Source organism: Sphaerodactylus townsendi, linkage group LG08 (assembly GCF_021028975.2).
Source record: "Sphaerodactylus townsendi isolate TG3544 linkage group LG08, MPM_Stown_v2.3, whole genome shotgun sequence".
Classification (NCBI taxonomy): Eukaryota; Metazoa; Chordata; class Lepidosauria; order Squamata; family Sphaerodactylidae; genus Sphaerodactylus; species Sphaerodactylus townsendi.
The window spans coordinates 110,697,901-110,717,988 of NC_059432.1; the positions used below are offsets into that span (position 1 = coordinate 110,697,901).

A 20,088-nucleotide genomic window follows, 5' to 3' on the forward strand; every position below is an offset into this window, starting at 1 on the left:
GGGGGGGCGGGGGGTGCAGGTTGAGAACGGGAGAGAAAGAATGAGTTTCTCCGCCGCGCGTCTGGGGTAATAACATTTACTCACCGGGGTGATGTTACCCCGACGTCCGCTGATCAAATGCACATGTCCTCAGTAGTGAAGACAAATGCCGGCAGCTGAGAACATAAATGCATTAGCCTGCCCCGAGCCCTGGCTTGTCTGAGTGATGTGTGCGCGCGTACGCACACCACACACACACACACGGAGGCAGGCAGTGGCTGGTGCTCAGGACCAAGGGGAAAAAAGGGGGTGGCTGGGGGTTTTTTTTGTATGTTGTGCCCAGGGAGCCATTTTGAGCCAGAACGGCCCAAAGGCCGGGGCTGGGGCAAACATTTGTCCTGTGATTCTCTCAAGAGCGCGTGTCTTTCAGAGGACTGATCTGTTCGCAGCACCTTGAAAACCAAAGCATTGGATTGGGGCAGAGGTTTTTGTGGACTTGAGTGTGTTGAGTCTGATGTGTGAATCAGCAGCTGCGTCTGGGCTGCACTGGTGTGTTTTGCCATGCTCTGCCCGGCATGCTCACCCAAGGGGATGCTGCTTGTGAATAAAGCAACATTGGCAGGCGCATCTTATCTTCAGAGTGGAAAAAGCAAAAGGGGACAGGTCTCTGCCCTAGGGAATTTACAGTCCAAGTCAAGAGTCCCCAACATGGCTCCCTTGAGCACCATCACACCTGCTGACACCTTTCCTGACAGTAGCTGCCCCCACACAACAAGTTTTTTCCATGTGTCACAGAAGGTAACGTGTGGCAGCCATTTTGTGGTTGACTACACCTGTGGCAGCCATTTTGTGGTTAGTTACACTTTCTGTGGTAGCCATTTTGTGATTGGCTACGTCTCCTGTGGCAGCCATTTTGTGGTTAGTTACACTTTCTGTGGTAGCCATTTTGTGATTGGCTACGTCTCCTGTGGCAGCCATTTCGTGGTTATTTACACTTTCTGTGGTAGCCATTTTGTGATTGGCTACGTCTCCTGTGGCAGCCATTTTGTGGTTGGCTACATTTCCTGTGGCAGCCATTTTGGATATACCTCCTGTGGCAGTCGTTTTGTGGCTGTGCCCACCATGTGGTGCCAGAATTTCATATGTGTCCGCAGGCTTTAAAAAGTGGGGACTCCTTGTCTAAATTACGAGAGTGGAAGAAGTAACCATGAATGAATGAATCCAAGCCCTGGCAATTAGCTCTTGGTGTATATTCCATTTCATCTGTGTAGGAGGACTGAACTATTAACCAGTGTCGTGCCACAGTGAAATCCCTGAGCTAGGATCTAGGACCGTGGTAGCGAACCTATGGCACTCCAGATGTTCATGGACTACAATTCCCATCAGCCCCTGCCAGCATGGCCAATTGGCCATGAACATCTGGAGTGCCATAGGTTCGCCACCACTGAACTAGGAGACTGGTGTTCAAATCCCCATCTAGTTGGAAATTCTCAGGGTGATCTCGGGCCAGTCACGCTTTCTCAGCCCGGCCTACTTCGCTGGGTTGTTGTGAGGAGACGAGAACCGTGTAAGTTATCCCGAGCTCCTTGAGAAATAGCTTATCAACAACAATAGACCTTTATTGGCATAAGAAATAGCTTATCGTGACTGGCTTTCTGGAAAAGGTGAGATTTGAGGGGATTTGAAGAAAGAAAGAAAGAAAGAAAGAAAGAAAGAAAGAAAGAAAGAAAGAAAGAAAGAAAGAAAGAAAGAAAGAAAGAAAGAAAGAAAGAAAGAAAGAAAGAAACCCCTCTATAAATGGACATGAAGAGAATGGACAAGCAAGGCAGCATTTCAGGCATAAGAAAAGGCATTGTGGGATAGCAGTTAACGTTGCCCACAGACCTGGGGGAGCTCCCCATGCACCCCAGAAACTCTGCACCCCAGAAACCCCTAGCCTACCTCATATGTTCGTTGCAAACTGGAAGAAGTTGTAATGGCACATGCTACTCTAAGGAGAAGTGGAATTTTAAGAAGTCAATGGGCAGCACTGTTGTAAACTGGGGACCATTTTGGCAACTGAGGGCCAATTTGCTGGTGGTTCCTGGCCCCTCAATGATCTGACTGTGGCACTCCACACCGCAGACAGAGCGCTTCACGGCCCTGGCCCCAGCAGTGGAACACTCTTCCTCCAGCTGTCCAGACCCTGCTTGGGACCTTAATGAATTCCATGGGAGCCTGCTAGAGACTGAGTTGTTCCACCGAGACGCTGGAGTGTCCAATGCAAGCTGATTAAGAGGCGCCCCAGCTTTACTCATTTACCTTAACCATTCTTTTGTTTACATCTACGTTACCCTCCTAAGGAGGGAGTCCAATACATTCCCTCGCTTTTGGGGAGGCTTTTTAATTAATTGGGTTATGGGTCGCCTGTTATTATCGTATTACACGCTGTTTTAATGGTTTTAATGGATTTTAATGTATGTAATAATTGTTTATTTTATGATGAACTGGATATATGTTGATGTTGTTGTACACCGCCCAGAGCCCCTAGGGCCGTGGTGGCGAACCTTTGGCACTCCAGATGTTATGGACTACAATTCCCACCAGCCCCTGCCAGCATGGCCTGGGGCTGATGGGAATTGTAGTCCATAGCATCTGGAGTGCCAAAGGTTCGCCACCACGGCCCTAGGGGATGGGGCGGTGTACAAATCTAAACAATAAATAAAATAAAATAAATAGCACAGAGTGAAGTGGCTATAGTGGCAAATGAAGGCCAAAGACGGCATGAGGTGAGGGTATGGGAAGTTTAAAATCAACGGCTAGATTTAGAAATGGTCTTCGCTGCTGTTGCTACTTTGACACACCCTACATTGTACGGGGCCTGTGTGCGAAACATGCGTGAACGAAAAATACAGGTGCGCAGACTCGCCCTGAATTGAACGGGACCACCTGGGTGCTTGGCCGGCACACCCAGCCTTCCTCATGCCCACTGAGGCGCTCACAGTCTGGCTCAAACTGGCAGTCGCGTGGCGCTACGCCCGCCCATCGAGGCAGAACCACCAACATATGGTCCCGTCAGTGGCTGTGAGCCCTCGTTATCCCCTCAGCGCCAGCACGGGCAACGGGGCGCTCAGGTGGAACCCTCCTCCTGCCAATCCCCGGTTTGACAAGCTGGTGCCACGTTACCCTCACGCTCCCCATCTGCCTCTGCTCACGCTGCCCCCCCCGCTCATCATCACTGGCTGCGGCAGAATGGAGGGAAGCTTGCCGGGGGGGGAGGGGGGCAGTTGGTGACGGGAAACAGGTAACATTTTGCCTCCCACAAAATTTGAACCTCATTTTGCCCATTCCGGAGCTGAAACGTTTGTGTGATCGCATGAGCTGCCAGGATGGTTTTGAGAAAATTCAGGCTTTGAATCCAGCGGCACCATAAAGACTGACGGGATTTGCAGGGTACAAACTTTCGGGAGTCACAACTGCCTTCGTCAGATTGAGGAAGTTTGTGAAACAGGGGCCCTTTCCTAGGCTGACCAGCCGTCCCGCTTTTGGCGGGACCGTCACGCCTTTAAACAATTTGTCCCGCGTCCCACGGGTTCTGCAAATTGTCCCGATTTTTTGGGAGGCTGCTGCACTGCCTTCTGGGGCGCAAGGCAGTGCGGCAGCCTCCCGTGCGCCCAGCCGCAGGAGCGCATGGCCTTCTGGGGCTTGCCCTTTGCCGCTCTGTGACAGGGCGGTAAACGGCAAGCCCCAGAAGGCCGTGTGCTCCTGCGGCTGCGCGCGCGCCCGGCCGCTTCCCCCGTCCCGGATCACAAAGGTGACCATCTGGTCACCTTACCCTTTCCCCACTTCAAAAGTGAAAGCGGGGGGGGGACCCCCTACTCCGTGTTCGGCACGCGGTTTCAAAAAGGTGCACTTCCGACCAGGATCCGAAATGACGCGCGCTGAGGGGTGGGAGGAGCGGCAGAATCGGGGTGACTGCGTTGTCGCTGTGTTGTCACCGCTGGTGTAGTGGGGAGTTCTGCAGGACCCCGGGGTATTTGCCGTGAGGATCGCGTGTCTAATGGTGGGTGGGGAATCGACCTTCTTCAGGAAGCTGCCCGTGTTTTCCTAGTTGTCCCAGGCTTTCAGTAGAAGGGAGATATGTAACTTAACCAGTAGTGTCTCCATAGGACCATTTCAGCTCTGCAAAGGGAGCAGCTGTGGCGTAGGAGGTTAAGAGCTCGTGTATCTAATCTGGAGGAACCGGGTTTGATTCCCAGCTCTGCCGCCTGAGCTGTGGAGGCTTCTCTGGGGAATTCAGATTAGCCTGTGCATTCCCACACACGCCAGCTGGGTGACCTTGGGCTAGTCACAGCTTCTCGGAGCTCTCTCAGCCCCACCCACCTCACAGGGTGTTTGTTGTGAGGGGGGAAGGGCAAGGAGATTGTCAGCCCCTTTGAGTCTCCTGCAGGAGAGAAAGGGGGGATATAAATCCAAACTCTTCTTCTTCTAAAAGTGCAAGGGGGTGGGGGACTGAAGCCCCCTTTTTATTCACCACTGTCTTGATCCAAATTGGGATCCCCCAATATACCTGGGAATTGAGTTTCTAGCTGGGGGTTCTTGGCAGGGAGGTGGGCTTGATTTTCCTTGTGGTCTCTTCCAACTTTGTGATTCTATGTCGCACTCTCTGTCTATACCAGCGGTTCTCAACCTGGGGGTCGGGACCCCTTTGGGAGTCGAACGGCCCTTTCACAGGGGTCGCCTAAGACTCTCTGCATCAGTGGTCTCCATCTGTAAAATGGATAAATGTTAGGGTTAGGGGTCACCGCAACACGAGGAACTGTGTTAAAGGGTCGTGGCATTAGGAAGGTTGAGAACCACTGGTCTATACCATGCTTTTCATAGAATCATAGAATTGGAAGAGACCTCAAGGGCCACCAAGTCTAACCCCCTACAATGCAGGAACACCCAATCAAAGCACTCCTGACGGATGGCCACCCAGCCTCTCTTTAGAACCCTCCAAAGAAGGAGACTCCGCCACACTCCTAGGTGGTGAATTCCACTGTCGAACAGCTCTCACTGTCAGGAAGGTTTTCCTGATGTTTAGGTGGAATCTCTTTTCCTTCACCTTGAACCCATGACTCCTGGTCCTAGTCTCTGGAGCCGCAGAAAACAAGCTCGCTCCCTCACCAACATGACATCAAATATCTAAACATGGCTGCCATGTCACCTCTTAACCTTCTCTTCACCAAACTAAACATCCCCAACTCCCTAAGTCTCTCCTTGTAGGGCAGGGATTCCAGACCTTTGACCAATTTGGTTGCCTTTTATTCCTTTCAGTCAGCCTCTGCAACACTCGCTTTTAACTCAAGCCATCTCTCACCATTCATGTGACTTCCCCAAAACTCTGGTTTGTGCTTCCTTTCCCAGCCAGGAATGAGCCTGATATTTGATCCCGGCATCCTTCGATTACAGCCACTTGTTCCCGCCATGCCAAGCCACCGTGCAGTGTGATGTCTGAACCGTCCCACAGTCCCCTTCCTTGCTTTTTACCTTCTCCATTCTTACCTGACCCTTCACTCCTGACATTCACAGCCTTGGGCTTTGCCATAGTCCCAGGTCTAAGCTGCTTCTCGTGGCAATTGCCTCCGAGTTGCAAGCGAGATGAACCTCGTGTCCACGTCTCCACCAGCGAGCGAATCCCTGGATCCACTTTTGATGCTGTAAAAACGTGCACGCGCGCGCACGCACACACACACACACACGTACATGTGGCTGACGGGCATCCTGCTTCTTTCCCTGCCAGGTGCGCAAATACCTGCTGATGCTGGACATCCGTAAAGAGCACGTCAAGTTCTGGCGCCCCCAAGTACTGCTGATGGTGCGGAACCCACGGTCTTCTCTACAGCTGATCAGCTTCATTAATGACTTGAAGAAAAGCGGTTTGTACGTGCTTGGCCATGTGGAGCTGGATAATTTAGGTGCGGTGTGTGTGCAGGGGGGGTGGGCAGTGGGCGGAACAGTGGGGCATTCATTATTGTATCTGTTTATTCATTAACCAGTTTTAAACCCCTGCCTTTTTTGTCCGTGTCAGGAGCAGCGAACTGGGGCAAGTTTTAACGCACCCAAGTCATGAAATTCTTCCTTGGTTTTCCCCTTAAAGCAGGGATCTGCAACCCGCAGCTCTCCAGATGTTCATGGACTACAATTCCCATCAGCCCTGCCACTTGGCCATGAGAAGGGCAACGAGAGATGATTGAGGGACTGGAGCACCTTCCTTATGAGGAGAGGCTGCAGCGTTTGGGACTCTTTAGTTTGGAGAGGAGACGTCTGAGGGGGGAGATGATTGAAGTCTATAAAATTATGCCTGGGGTAGAAAATGTTGACAGAGAGACATTTTTCTCTCTTTCTCACAAACCAGGGGGCATCCATTGAAAATGCTGGGGGGAAGAATTAGGAGTAATAAAGGGAAACACTTCTTCACGCAACGTGTGATTGGTGTTTGGAATATGCTGCCACAGGAGGTGGTGATGGCCACTAACCTGGATAGCTTTAAAAGGGGCTTGGACAGATTGATGGAGGAGAAGTCGATCTATGGCTACCAATCTTGATCCTCCTTGATCTGAGGTTGCAAATGCCTTAGCAGACCAGGTGCTCAGGAGCAGCAGCAGCAGAAGGCCATTGCTCTCACCTCCTGCCTGTGAGCTCCCAAAGGCACCTGGTGGGCCACTGCGAGTAGCAGAGAGCTGGACTAGATGGACTCTGGTCTGATCCAGCTGGCTTGTTCTTATGTTCTTATGTAGTCCATGAACATCTGGAGAGCCGCAGGTTGCAGACCCCTGCCTTAAAGTAAATCCAAACAACTGGATTAGTTACCCAGCTGTCTTCTTGGGCCCTTCCCCACTTACCTTTTCCCGAGGGCTGCTGCCCGCAATTCCGAGCGCGCAGCATCCCTGGCGCGCGCTCGGGCTTCCCCACGACCCCGCGCTCTGCACGGGGTCATCAAAAGGCGCCCTTTGAAAGAGCGCCAGGGATACCGCGCGCTAAGGGGCGCGACAGCAGCAGCGTCGGGGCGGCTGCGCTGTCGCCGCCCCTCTCAGTGGGGAGCGCCGAGGGACCCCGCGCTACTCTCCTCGAGTAGCGCGGGGCTTAGGGTAAGTGGGGAAGGGCCCCTTGACGCCTGGAAGTCTAATCCAGACTTTTGATTTGGCCCTGGCCCCAGAGGAGGGCCTTTGCTTTGTGTAGTGTCGTGGTTAAGAGCGACGGACTCTAATCTGTAGAACTGGGTTTGGTTCCCCACTCCTCCACACGAAGTTTTCTGGGTGATCTTTTTTATATATATGTATTAATTATTTTTCAACTTACATTAAACAAACCAAAAAAGAAGCAAGAGAAGTAATTGAAAACAGACAAGATTGCATCAAAGAAGAAATCTACCCATCATTATATTAAGCACATATTACATAATGGATCCCAATATAACATTTTCTATTTATTAGAGAGACTTTATAACAGTGGTGGCGAACCTATGGCACTCCAGATGTTCATGGACTACAATTCCCATCAGCCCCTACCAGAATGGCCAATTGGCCAATTCCCATCAGCCCCTACCAGAATGGCCAATTGGCCATGCTGGCGAGAGCTGATAAGAATATGGAGTTCATAATAGGCATCTGGAGTGCACTAAAATGCACTTTCCCTACTAACACGGCTTTATAAGGTTTTAGAATCTTTATCATTTGTGTACTCCTAGGCATTTTTACTAGCTCATTTATTATATCTTAAACATTATTGAGTTTCCGTCTTCATGTTGTTTTGTTTTTACATGATCAGATCAGATTGGTATAAAAAAATAAGGACTCCGTTTCTCCTCAAATTCGTCTTGTGGACATCGATTTATAAGATTAATTAGTTTGGCCGTAATGGCACCAAGCCTTCTGGGCGATCTTGGGCCGGTCACAGTTCTCTTAGAAATCTCTCAGCCCTGCTTACCTCACATGGTGTCTGTTGCAGGGAGGGGAAGGGAAGATGACTGTAAGTCGCTTTGAGAGGCCTTCAAGATGGAGAAAAGTGGGGTGTAAAAACCTAGGTTCGTCTCCAAGACCAAGTAGCAGGAGATGTGGAAAACTTTCACCTGAGACCCTGGAGAGATGTTACTTATCAGAGGAAACAAGACCGACATTGATGGTGGGTAGCTATGCTGATCTGTAGTGGGAAAACAAGAGTCAAGTCTCATGGCACAGAGGAAACAACATTACCTGAAAAAATGGAGAGGTATAAGCCAAAGAATAAAAGGAAACACTTCTTCACGCAACGTGTGATTGGTGTTTGGAATATGCTGCCACAGGAGGTGGTGATGGCCACTAACCTGGATAGCTTTAAAAGGGGCTTGGACAGATTTATGGAGGAGAAGTCGATCTATGGCTACCAATCTTGATCCTCTTTGATCTCAGATTGCAAATGCCTTAACAGACCAGGTGATCGGGAGCAGCAGCAGCAGAAGGCCATTGCTTTCACAGCCTGCATGTGAGATCCCAAAGGCACCTGGTGGACCACTGTGAGTAGCAGAGAGCTGGACTAGATGGACTCTGGTCTGATCCAGCTGGCTTGTTCTTATGTTCTTTTGTTCTTAATCTAACAAAGAAAAACAAAACAATGTATTGTCAAAGGCTTTCATGGCTAGATTCAACTGGTTGTTGTGGGTTATCCGGGTTGTGTGTCCGTGATCACACACCTCTGAAGATGCCGGCCACAGATGCAGGCGAAACTTTAGGTACAAGATCTACCAGATCATGGCCACACAACCCGGAAAACCCACAACAACAAAAAACAAAACACTCTCCAGTGGCCAATGTTGTGGTTATGCTATTATTTATAATGTGATGCAAAGTGCAGCAATGTAATACAAATATGCAAACTCACAAACAGCCCAAAGCCTTCTAATATTGGGCTGTTTGTTTGTGAGTTTGCACATTTGTATTACAGTGTTAACTTTGCATCGATATAAATAATAACCTCTTTCTAACTTTTATTAACCACTGAAGAAAGAATATTTCCTCCTCTGACAGGAAACAACATTTCCATGTTGTGCTTTTGAGAGTCAAAGCCCTATAATTCCGGTCAGAAGACAGGATAGCTGCTGCATTGTCTCTTTGCATCCTGACTCTGTTCTCCACAATACCCCTCCTGCCTTCTGACCGGGCTACAAGGGCTCAGGAATCTCAATCCCTCCTTCTATCTGACAAAGGGAGTACTGACTGATGAAAGCTTATACCCAAATCCTATTTGGTCTCTAAGCTGCTACTGGACTTCCTCTTGATAGACCAAGGGTCTGATGCAGTGGAAAGCAATATGTGGTCAATGTTGCCCTTATGGCTTCATCAAAACTGTGCATGTATCTATGTTATGTTGTCTATCAGCAGAGATGTCTCTATAGGAAACAGTGCCTAGGGCAAGCACTGAACACCCCCCGCCGCCGCCCTCGGCCTGGCTGGGTCTCGTGTTAATCTGCATGCACTGACCCCATGAACTTTGGAGGCTGAGCCCACAGTTTAAATCTGGACCTGTCTGGGGCAGAGTGGAATTCTTGGCGGTGAGGGGCTGGACGGCCAAGGGAGCCCCCTTCAAGAAATGCCCAGGGCACGTACCTTGACTGCCCCACCCTAGTTGCTGTGCCGAAGAAGAAGAAGAAGAAGAAGAAGAAGAAGAAGAAGAAGAAGAAGAAGAAGAAGAAGAAGAAGAAGAAGAAGAAGAAGAAGAAGAAGAAGAAGAAGAAGAAGAAGAAGAAGAAGAAGAAGAAGAAGAAGAAGAAGAAGAAGAAGAAGAAGAAGAAGAAGAAGAAGAAGCAGCAGCAGCAGCAGCAGCAGCAGCAGCAGCAGCAGCAGCAGCAGCAGGACGAGGACGAGGACGAAGTAGTAGTAGTAGTTGTTGTTTGGATTTATATCCCTCCTTACTCTCCTGTAGAAGACTCAAAGGGGCTTACAATCTCCTTGCCCTTCTCCCCTCACAACAAACACCATGTGAGGTGGGTGGGGCTGAGAGATCTCCGAAAAGCTGTGACTAGCCCAAGGTCACCCAGCTGGCAGATGTGGGAGTGCACAGGCTAATCTGAATTCCCCAGATAAGCCCCCCACAGCTCAAGCTGCAGAGCGGGGAATCAAACCCGGTTCCTCCCAATTAGAATGCACCTGCTCTTAACCACTACGCCACTGCTGCAGGGGGTCTGCTGGTAGTTTCAGATGTCACAGTGAGCACACAAGGGCTAGGAAGTGTCTTGCACTCCGGGTTACAAATTCTATGTTGGCAGATTCATCATCAACTCCGGAAACGTGCTGGACACAAACTTGAGACGTCAGTTAGGGAGAAGTTTCTCAAGCCGCCCAGCTGTGGCCTCTGTGATGTCAGGCAGATTTGGACACTGGCCAGTCAGTCCTGAGCCTGGGCTTCATTCGCTTGTGTCCTGCCGCGCTTGAGCCTTTCAGAGCGAACATGCTCACGGACGCGCCAATGGCAGATGCGCATACGCCAACCAAATGCACGCAACATGCACCGTTACTCGCTTTTGCCTAACGCCTGTCCTTTGTACTCCCAAATTGATTTCGTAGCCGCTTTTGTGAAGGCCACGAACGGGCCCCTCCTGGAGCCTTTCTAGTTTCCATGGTGACTAATGGATTTTTCTGAAAGGGGGAGACGAACGAGGATTGTTAATTTCATTTTTCAACCACACCAAAAGAGAGAGAGAGATCCAAATCCTAAGCGATTATTGTACGCAGATGTCCGGAGAATGTTGTACGTCGAGACGAAATTTACCACAAGAGCGATGTCTGCCGCACGAGACATGTTGTGAACCTTTTGCACAGAGGAGGGGGTGACTTAATACCAGTTGCAAACCAGTTGCAAACCTTCTCTGCAAATGGCCCATTGGCCACAAAGTGCCGTTTGGGGATGCTGTCGGACAGCCCTCATTGGGGAAATTCGGTCAAAGTTTTTGTGGGTATGACAGAGCAAGAAGCCGATATCGCAGCACAAGAACACTCTGTGCTGATCTTTAAATAGGCCTGCGGAAAAATAATGGTTTTGCCAATCAGATAAATGTAACAAAAGGATGAAAACCCGATTCAAAGACGTTCCGCAGTCTGTGTCGTCTGTTGTGAGTGTCTGTGTCGCTTCTGGCTACAGTAGGTGGATTTGGGCCCCCCGCTGGCCATTGTCTTTGGCGCTGCAGTTACGGGATGCTTATGAACTTTCCAACAGGTGGTGCTGTTGTTTGGGAGGGTGGGGCAGAGGTGGGAAATGGCAGCAATACCAACCTGTCATATCTTTGGTAGATGTGTGAGTTTGTCTGAAATGTGGGGTATTTGAGTTTTATAGATACATCTTTGAATAAGGGAAAGGCTGCAACTCAGTGGTAGAACATCTTCTTGGCATGCAGAAGAAGAGTTTGGATTTATATCCCCCCTTTCCTCTTCTGTAAGGAGACTCAACGGGGCTTACAATCTCCTTTCCCTTCCCTTTCCCCCCACAACAAACACCCTGTGAGGTGGGTGGGGCTGAGAGAGTTCCATAGAGCTGTGACTAGCCCAAGGTCACCCATCAGGCATGTGTTGGAGTGCACAAGATAATCTGGTTCATTCGATAAGCCTCCACAGCTCAAGTGGCATAGTGGGGAATCAAACCCGGTTGCCTCACTTCTTTCTCCCAGAGAGATTCTGGGGGCACTTCTAATAGCACCCAATTGCCTGCGAGGGTGAAGCTTATAACTTTTAAAGCAGCTTGGCCATTGCTAGGATCTTTTCCTGGTGGCGTGTGAATTCGAGGTTCCCCATATGAACTCTCTCTGTCATGGCACGCACCCCTCTCTGCTGGTTCCACTTAGCTTAACTGCAGTGGTGTGAATGTCTAACGGGCTGCCTGCTCAGTCTCCTCTCCTCTCTTGCCAACAGGAGGCCCAGAAGAAGAGTTTAGATTTATATCCCCCCTTTCTCTCCTGCAGGAGACTCAAAGGGGCTGACGAGAATCCTCCTTGCCCACTTCCCCCTCACAACAAGCACCCTGTGAGGTGGAGTGCAGAGGAGCTGAGAGAAACTCCGAGAAGCTGTAATGACTAGCCCAAGGTCACCCAAGCTGAAGCGTGTGTGGGAGTGTACAGGCTAATCCTGAATTCCCCAGATAAGCCTCCACAGCTCAGGCAGCAGAGCTGGGAATCAAACCCGGTTCCTCCAGATTAGATACACGAGCTCTTAACCTCCTACGCCACTGAAGAGGAGGAGTTTGGATTTATGTCCCCCCTTTCTCTCCCGTAAGGAGACTCAAAGGGACTTACAATCTCCTTTCCCTTCCCTTTCCCCCCAAAGCAAACACCCTGTGAGGTGGGTGGGACTGAGAGAGTTCCATAGAGCTGTGACTAGCCCAAGGTCACCCATCAGGCATGTGTTGGAGTGCACAAGATAATCTGGTTCATTCGATAAGCCTCCACAGCTCAAGTGGCATAGTGGGGAATCAAACCCGGTTCTCCAGGTCAGAGTGCACCTGCTCTTGAACACTACACAACGCTGGCTCTCTGGAGGCAGGGTGTGCGTGTGCGTGTGTGATCTTTAAATTGGCATGCAGAAGAAGAGTTTGGATTTATATCCCCCCTTTCCTCTTTTGTAAGGAGACTCAACGGGGCTTACAATCTCCTTTTCCTTTCCTCCCTCCACAACAAATGTGTGTAAGGCGGGTGGGGCTGAGAGAGCTCCAAAGAACTGTGGCTAGCCCAAGGTCACCCAGCTGGCATGTGTTGGAGTGCACAAGCTAACCTGGTTCCCCAGATAAGCTTCCACAGCCCAAGTGGCAGAGCAGGGAATCAAACCTGGTTCTGCAGATTAGAGTGCACCTGCTCTTAACCACTCGGGCTCTCTCCCATGTTCAATACCTGTCGTTTCCATTTTCCATTTACACCACACGTCTCCCCATTGGAGACACAGAGCCACTTCAAACAATCTACCCTACTTCAGTTGACCCTCACAACAACCCCTTGAGGTAGAGCAGGCTAAGAGAATGTTACTGGCTCAGGGTCACCCAGTGAACTTCCCTGGCAGAGCAACAATTCGAACCCGGCTTTAGTCTCCCTGACTCTAATTTGGTTCTCTAACCTCTGTACCATACAGCCTCTCCTTTTGCAAGTTACTTCTCCCTACCCAAGTGTTTGCCCCCCCCCCCCAGTGGATGGTTTAGCACATAGGTGTCAAACTCACAGCCCTCCAGATATTATGGACTACAGTTCCCATCATCCCCTGCCAGCATCATGCTGGCAGGGGATGATGGGAACTTTATGAATCCTGCTATCTGGAGAGGAGTTCGCAGACTGACACCCCTGGTTTATCACAACTCCTGCAGAGCTGCCTAGATTTCACCAATTCCCCATCTTTCCCCTCTCCTTATCCATCCCTGTGCATTCAAAGTTTAGTCCAGGCTTCCTGCATGTGTTTCTTTTGCCAATAAGTCCCAAGAGGCAATAGCTAACCCTCTACCCTTCCTCTTAGATTCTCTGCCCGCGGATCCCCTGCCGCCCCAATACGATTCGTGGTTGCAGCTCGTGGACAGGCTGAACATCAAGGCATTTGTTAACCTGAACCTGTCCGACTCTGTCCGACACGGCACACAACAACTGCTCTTCATCTCTGGCCTAGGTGAGTAGTAGTAGTAGAAGAAGAAGAGTTTGGATTTATATCCCCCCTTTCTCTCCTGTAGGAGACTCAAAGGGGCTGACAATCTCCTTGCCCTTCACAACAAACACCCTATGAGGTAGGTGGGGCTGAGAGAGCTCCAAGAAGCTGTGACTAGCCCAAGGTCACCCAGCTGGCGTGTGTGGGAGTGCCCAGGCTAATCTGAATCCCCCAGATAAGCCTCCACAGCTCAGGCGGCAGAGCAGGGAATCAAACCCGGTTCCTCCAGATTAGATACACGAGCTCTTAACCTCCTACGCCACTGCTGCTCCTGATGTCTCACCCGTAGACTTTTGTCCTGATGTCTCACCCGTAGACTTTTGGGGGTTCTGATGTCTCACCCGTAGACTTTTGGGGGTCAGGGAGTTGGGTGTGTCTGCGCCCCAGCTGCTTTCTTCTAGTTGCTGGGGTGCATGCTCGTAAAGACCTTGGTCAGCAGTCCTGTCGTAGTCTTTGGAGAAGAGAGGATCCGTGGTTCCGTGGTGGACCACCTGTAGACTATCCCAGTTTTCTTCCCCAGTTTAAAAGAGGTCTCCACTGAGCAGAACCAACCCAAGAATTTTCTTCTAGGAGATATTGCAGAGCAGCACCTTGCCCCAGTTAGAGGATTAGCTAAATTAGAGGGGCTAAATAGATACACAATTGGTGGAGACCCAGCTTGTATCGAGATGGGACTGTCTTCTCCCATATGAAGGCCTGCTTGCCCTCTGGGCCATCTTCAGAGACCCTTAGCTTGGGACACCCTACCCCATGGGTGTCAGAGCTCGCTGACCCTCCAGATGTTATGGACTACAGTCCCAGCATCATCCCCTGCACCAGCATCATGCTGGCATGGGATGATGGGAACTGCTCAATCCATAACATCTGGAGAACACAAAGATGGGCTAGATTTTACCTGTGCCCTACCCCTCTGAGTCTGGAGGCGAGGTGGTAATCCAAGAAAAAACACTTTCAGTTACTGATTTTTGCGAGCACTTGGGCTCCACTCCCTCCCTCGATTAGTCTGTCTCCCCTTACCGTTGTCTTCCACCCATGGCCGAAGACTTTTGATTCCTTGACGGTATATTCCCACAACAGTTATTGGCTCTCCTCCTTGGTTTTGGTGTTGATGTCTTTTTATGTTTTGAGATTATTTTAAAAAACACTGTTTTAATTTTTTTTAAAAAAAAAATAAGCATACGTTTAGCGATGGAAATGTTTTAACAGGTGCTGCCCTGAAGGGAAATCCCTATTTGGATAGCAAGGTGAGGCTGATGAAAACGTTTTAAATAAATATAAAATGATACATGGATCGTTTTGGATGTGACTTGGTAGAGGCGCTGTTCCGTGTTATTCGTGCCCACCTGAAGCCGTTAGGACTTTGGACCCACATCTTGGTAGTAGACAGAGAAGGCATATATAGGGAAAATGCTTAGCCGATTGCAAAATCTGGAAGGTTTTTTCCAGCTGGTGGAAGCTGCCCACTATGAAACGCAACTGCCCTCCCCACCACAACCAAGCAACTTTTGCACCAAGAGGGAGGGACAATTTTCCACCCCGCGTGACTAAATGGCCCTCAGCCCAGGACATTTGTTATATGTCCCCTGAGCAATGCGCCCTGGTGAGTCAGAGCATCTGTATGCTGGTTCAGTTTCCAGTTAGAACACAGAACATAAGAGAACAAAGACCTGCTGGATCAGGACCAGAGTCCATCTAGTCCAGCTCTCTGCTACTGCATAGTGGCCCACCAAGGTGCCTTTGAGACTCACAGTCAGGAGGAGGTGAAAGCAATGGCCTTCTGCTGCTGTTGCTGCTCCTGAGGCACCCTGGTCTGCTAAAACATTGCAATCTCAGATCAAAGAGGATCAAGATTGAGAGTATGCCATAAATCGACTTCTCCTCCATCAATCTGTCCAAGCCCCTTTTAAAGAAGCTATCCAGGTGAGTGGCCATCACCACCTCCCGTGGCAGCATATTCCAAACACCAACCACCGTTGCGTGAAGAAGTGTTTCCTTTTATTAGTCCTAATTCTTCCCCAGCATTTTCAATGGATGCCCTGGTTCAGTATTGTGAGAAAGAGAAAATTTCTCTGTCCATTTTCTACCCATGCATAATTTTATGGACTTCAATCATATCCCCCCCCTCAGACGTCTCCTCTCCAAACTAAAGAGTCCCAAACTCTGCAGCCTCTCCTCATAGGGAAGGTGCTCCAGTCCCTCAATCATCCTTGTTGCCCTTCTCTGCACTTTTTCTATCTCCTCAATATCCTTTTTGAGATGCGGCGACCAGAACTGGACACAGGACTCCAAGTGCGGTCACACCACTGCTTTATATAAGGCATGACAATCTTTGCAGTTTTATTATCAATTCCTTTCCTAATGATCCCCAGCATAGAGTTTGCCTTTTTCACAGCTGCCATGCTTTTCACAGGTTCCATATAGCAATGAGACTAATAATGTAACTCCCTGAACTGGGTTAATCCCTTTCAGGTACCATTATATACTCATGTGTATAAGTCGACCCACATATAAGTTGAGGCACTTAATTTTACCACAAAAGCTGGGAAAACTTATTGACTCGCATTATATAAGTCGAGGGTGGGAATGCAGCAGCTACTGGTAAATGTCAAAATAAAATAGATACCAATAAAATTACATTAATTGAGGCATCAGTAGGTTAAAATGTTTTTGGATATTTATTTCAAGAAAAAACAATAAATTAGCTCTGTAAGTGGAAAGAGGGTCAACAAGAACAATATGGTATCAACAATAACTTTAAAAGTACAAAAACCTTAGCTCAATCAGCAACCTTAGCTAAAACACAAAGGTTAAAATCCTTCAAGAACTGGATTCCTCATCATCATCTGTATGTCCAAATGTAACCCAACTTAGATTTTAAGAGGGATATTATCAGAAATTGAAAATCTACTATTAGCTTCCATTGTAAACAATGGGGATGGGGCACCCTTTGGGAATCAATAACTTTGGATCCCCTGAGCCCAAACTTCACCAAACCTGGCTGGTTTCATAAAGAGACTCTCCTGATGAGACCAGCCAGGTTGGTGAAAAGACTGATTCAGAAGGAGTCCAAAGTTATGGACCCTCAAAGGGTAACCCCATCTACTAACTCCCATTGAAAACAATGGGGAATGGGGGCACCCTCCGTTGGGGGGTCCCGCTAACTGGACCCCTGAACAAACTTTACCAAACTTGGCTGGTATCATCAGGAGTGTCTTCTGAGGGGTACCCTGAAATTTAATTGTTGCTAGCATAAAAACTACTTCTGCTGGCCAGCAAAGTAGAAACACACAAAAAATTTAATGACCATATAAATTCGGGGAGCTTTTCAGCATTAAAATGTGCTGAAAAAATTAGACTTATACATGAGTATATACAATGGTACTGCAATTCATGGATTCTCAGCCTTTACGTACCTTTTATCTCACCAGTCTCTATCAAAACCTGTGGTGTTTCACCATTGCTGTGTTCAGATTTGTGAGATGGGGCATTTTCTACAATGTGATGATGATTTAGAAATGACCTGGTGCAAAAAAAAAATTTGGGGGTCGTGGTGGAGAATTGGCTTCCCATGGGGAGACATCCAACTTAGGTTTTGTCCAGGGCTCAGGTTTGCCTAGGTGCAGCCTCTGCCCCTTGCTGAGGGGGGGGGGGTTGGCCGAGGAACCTGTTATTACTAAATTTTGGATCCACCACTGCCCTAGACTCCACAGGGGAGTTCAGGGGCTGGAGGCACAATTACAGGGGGGGGGGCACTGCTCTGCAATGCGCCCCCCAAGATAGTGGTGCTAGGGCTCCATCTCATCCCACACCCTACTCGCTATGCCATTGCCAAAAGAGACTCCATAGGTTCTGCAGAGATGCGGGGAAACATTTCTTTCTACCAGGCTTTTAATGGAATTTTTTTTGTATTGTTGTGGTTTTAGAAAGTCATTTTATCTCAGTGTGTGTGTATTTATTTGTTTTAAACCATTTCTGTTCTACCTTTCCATTCAGAGAGGGACCCCCCGAAGGCAGCAAGCATCCAAGCATTAGAACATTTCAAACATTCAAACAGCATTTAAAATGTATGTAGAAATACTTAAGAATGCAGTAAAACATATGGATGTACAGATAACACAATTGCGGAGGTGGGCCAATAAGCATTTACTGGGGGGGGTACAAAGTATCTTGATTCAAATATGATTGTGAGCTGCCTCATGAACCCAGGAGGGTAGAAAGCGAAGTGAACAGTATATAGGTAACTAGCAGTTGCAATTCTAATGTATGTTACTCCAGCATGGTGTAGTAGGTAAGAGCAGGTGGATTCTAATCTGGAGAACCAGGTTTGATTCCCCCCTCCTCCATCTGAGTGGCAGAGGCTTATCTGGTGAACCAGATGTGTTTCCGTGCCTCTTACATTCCTGCTAGGTGACCTTGGGCTAGTTACAGTTCTCTCAGAGCTCTCTCAGCCCTACCTAGAAAGAAGAAGAGTTTGGATTTATATCCCCCCTTTCTCTCCACCCGGGGAGACTCAAAGGAGCTGACAATCTCCTTGCTCTTCCCCCTCACAACAAACACCCTGTGAGGCCAGGTGGGGCCTGAGAGAGCTCGAGAAACTGTGACCCAACCAAGGTCACCCAGCTGGCGTGTGTGGGAATGCACAGGCTAATCTGAATTCCCCAGAGAAGCCTCCACAGCTCAGGCTGACAGAGCTGGGAATCAAACCCCGGTTCCTCCAGATTAGATACATGAGCTCTTAACCTCCTATGCCACTGCTGCTCCTATGCCACTGCTGTAGGCTCCCTCTCCCCAAATCTCCAGGAGCGTCCCAAACCAGAGTTGGCAACCCCTAAAGGTGGACAGTAGTAGTAGTAGTAGTAGTAGTAGTAGTAGTAGAAGAAAGAAGAAGAAGAAGAAGAAGAAGAAGAAGAGAGGAGGAGGAGGAGGAGGAGGAGGAGGAGGAGGAGGAGGTTGGAGTTATATCCCCCTTTCTCTCCTGCAGGAGACTCAAAGGAGCTTACAATCTCCTTGCTCTTCCCCAAACAAAGCATCCTGTGAGGGTGGGTGAGGCTGAAGGAGCTCCCGAAGCTGTGACCCAGGTCACCCAGCTGGCGTGTGGGAGTGCCCAGGCTAATCTGAATTCCCTCAGATAAGCCTCCACAGCTCAGGCGGCAGAGCTGGGAATCAAACCCGGGTTCCTCCAGATTAGATACCACGAATATACCTTAACCTCCCTACGCCACTGTTGCTACCTACCTCACAAGGTGCCTGTTGTGGGAGAGAGAGGAAGGGAAGGGAGTTTATAGGAGTCACCTTGAGTCTCCCTTACAGGACAGAAAGGTGGGGTATAAATCAAACTCTTCTTCAATCTAGAATCCATTCATTTCAATGGACTTAGAGGTGGAATAATCTGCCTACTAATTGCACTGTAAATAATAAAATGTTTGTGTGATCTGCAGAGTTAGGGAGTCGGGTCAGCAGCAGGGCCTCCAAAGGGAAAGAGGAAGCACGCTGGGTGCCCATTCATCTTAGTTTTCGGTTCTGGCCAATGAGGGGCAGCTACTGTTGGTCCGAGGGGAACCGGGGAGGCTGGGGCCAATCAAAATACAGCAATGCTGCCACTGCTGGTGGCAACCATTTTGGAGGAACTAAATCTATTAAACATATTCGTGTGATAGTTTCAGAGGGGTAGCTGTGTTGGATCTATGAGGTGGAAGAGCTAGATTTGAAGTACAGCAACATCTTAAGGGACCACCAAGATTTTCGGATTGGTTAATGCGGCTTTTCGAGAGTTAACGCTTCCTCAGTCAGCTTCCTCTCAAGCTTTCACTCTTAAAAAACTCCCTGCTTGTCTCTAAGGTACTCCTGGTCTTGAAGCTAGCTGTGGATTTGAGAGAGAAATCTAGTCAACCTGTCTCCAGTTTCTTTTGGGGGAAACCCGATAAGTCTGTGGGGAGCAACTATTCACTTGACAAGAATCAGCGTGGGTGAATTTTGACCACGCTTAGCTCCCTATTTCTAACACCTGTATTTAGCATGTGTATGTGAAGTTTGGATTTTTAGCATGTATGTGAAGATTGGATTTATTCCTGGCTGCTCTGTCCCTCTCTCACAGGAGGTATCGCATTAACACCGTAGCTCACAGGTTTCTTTGGCGACTTACACCGCCACTGGGCTGCTCTGTCCCAACACCCTCGCCTTTAGTGACAGCAAGGATGCAGCATTGGCTCAATTTCCCACCCGTGTGGGTTTCGGAAAGCCATAGCGCCAGTTACTGTCCCCAGCGAGAATGCAGTACGCGGGCGCCATCGCAGACGCCGTGGAAGATGCAGCGCAATAGCGTGATGCTGGCCGCTTCCTTCCCATGACCTGAAGCGCTGCAGGAGCTTCGGGTGGGCGGGCCCAACCCCTCGCCAGCGAATTCTGGCCCATCAACCTGCTGCGGCCGGGACGGCGGAGGCGCTTA

General features: G+C 49.2%; 1 protein-coding gene across 2 annotated transcripts in view; it reads left to right on the forward strand.

Annotated features, from left to right (window-relative positions):
* LOC125437893 (solute carrier family 12 member 9-like) overlaps nt 1–19,796 on the forward strand; it is a 95,172-nt gene extending 75,376 nt beyond the window's left edge. For both annotated transcript variants that reach the window (XM_048505942.1, XM_048505943.1), the window contains exons 11-13: nt 5,744–5,918; nt 13,461–13,607; nt 19,738–19,796. In XM_048505942.1, the coding sequence (XP_048361899.1) occupies nt 5,744–5,918; nt 13,461–13,607; nt 19,738–19,760 (345 nt within the window). In that variant the 3' untranslated portion in view covers nt 19,761–19,796. The remainder of the gene's footprint in view (nt 1–5,743; nt 5,919–13,460; nt 13,608–19,737) is intronic.
* The last annotated feature ends 292 nt before the right edge of the window (nt 19,797–20,088 follow it).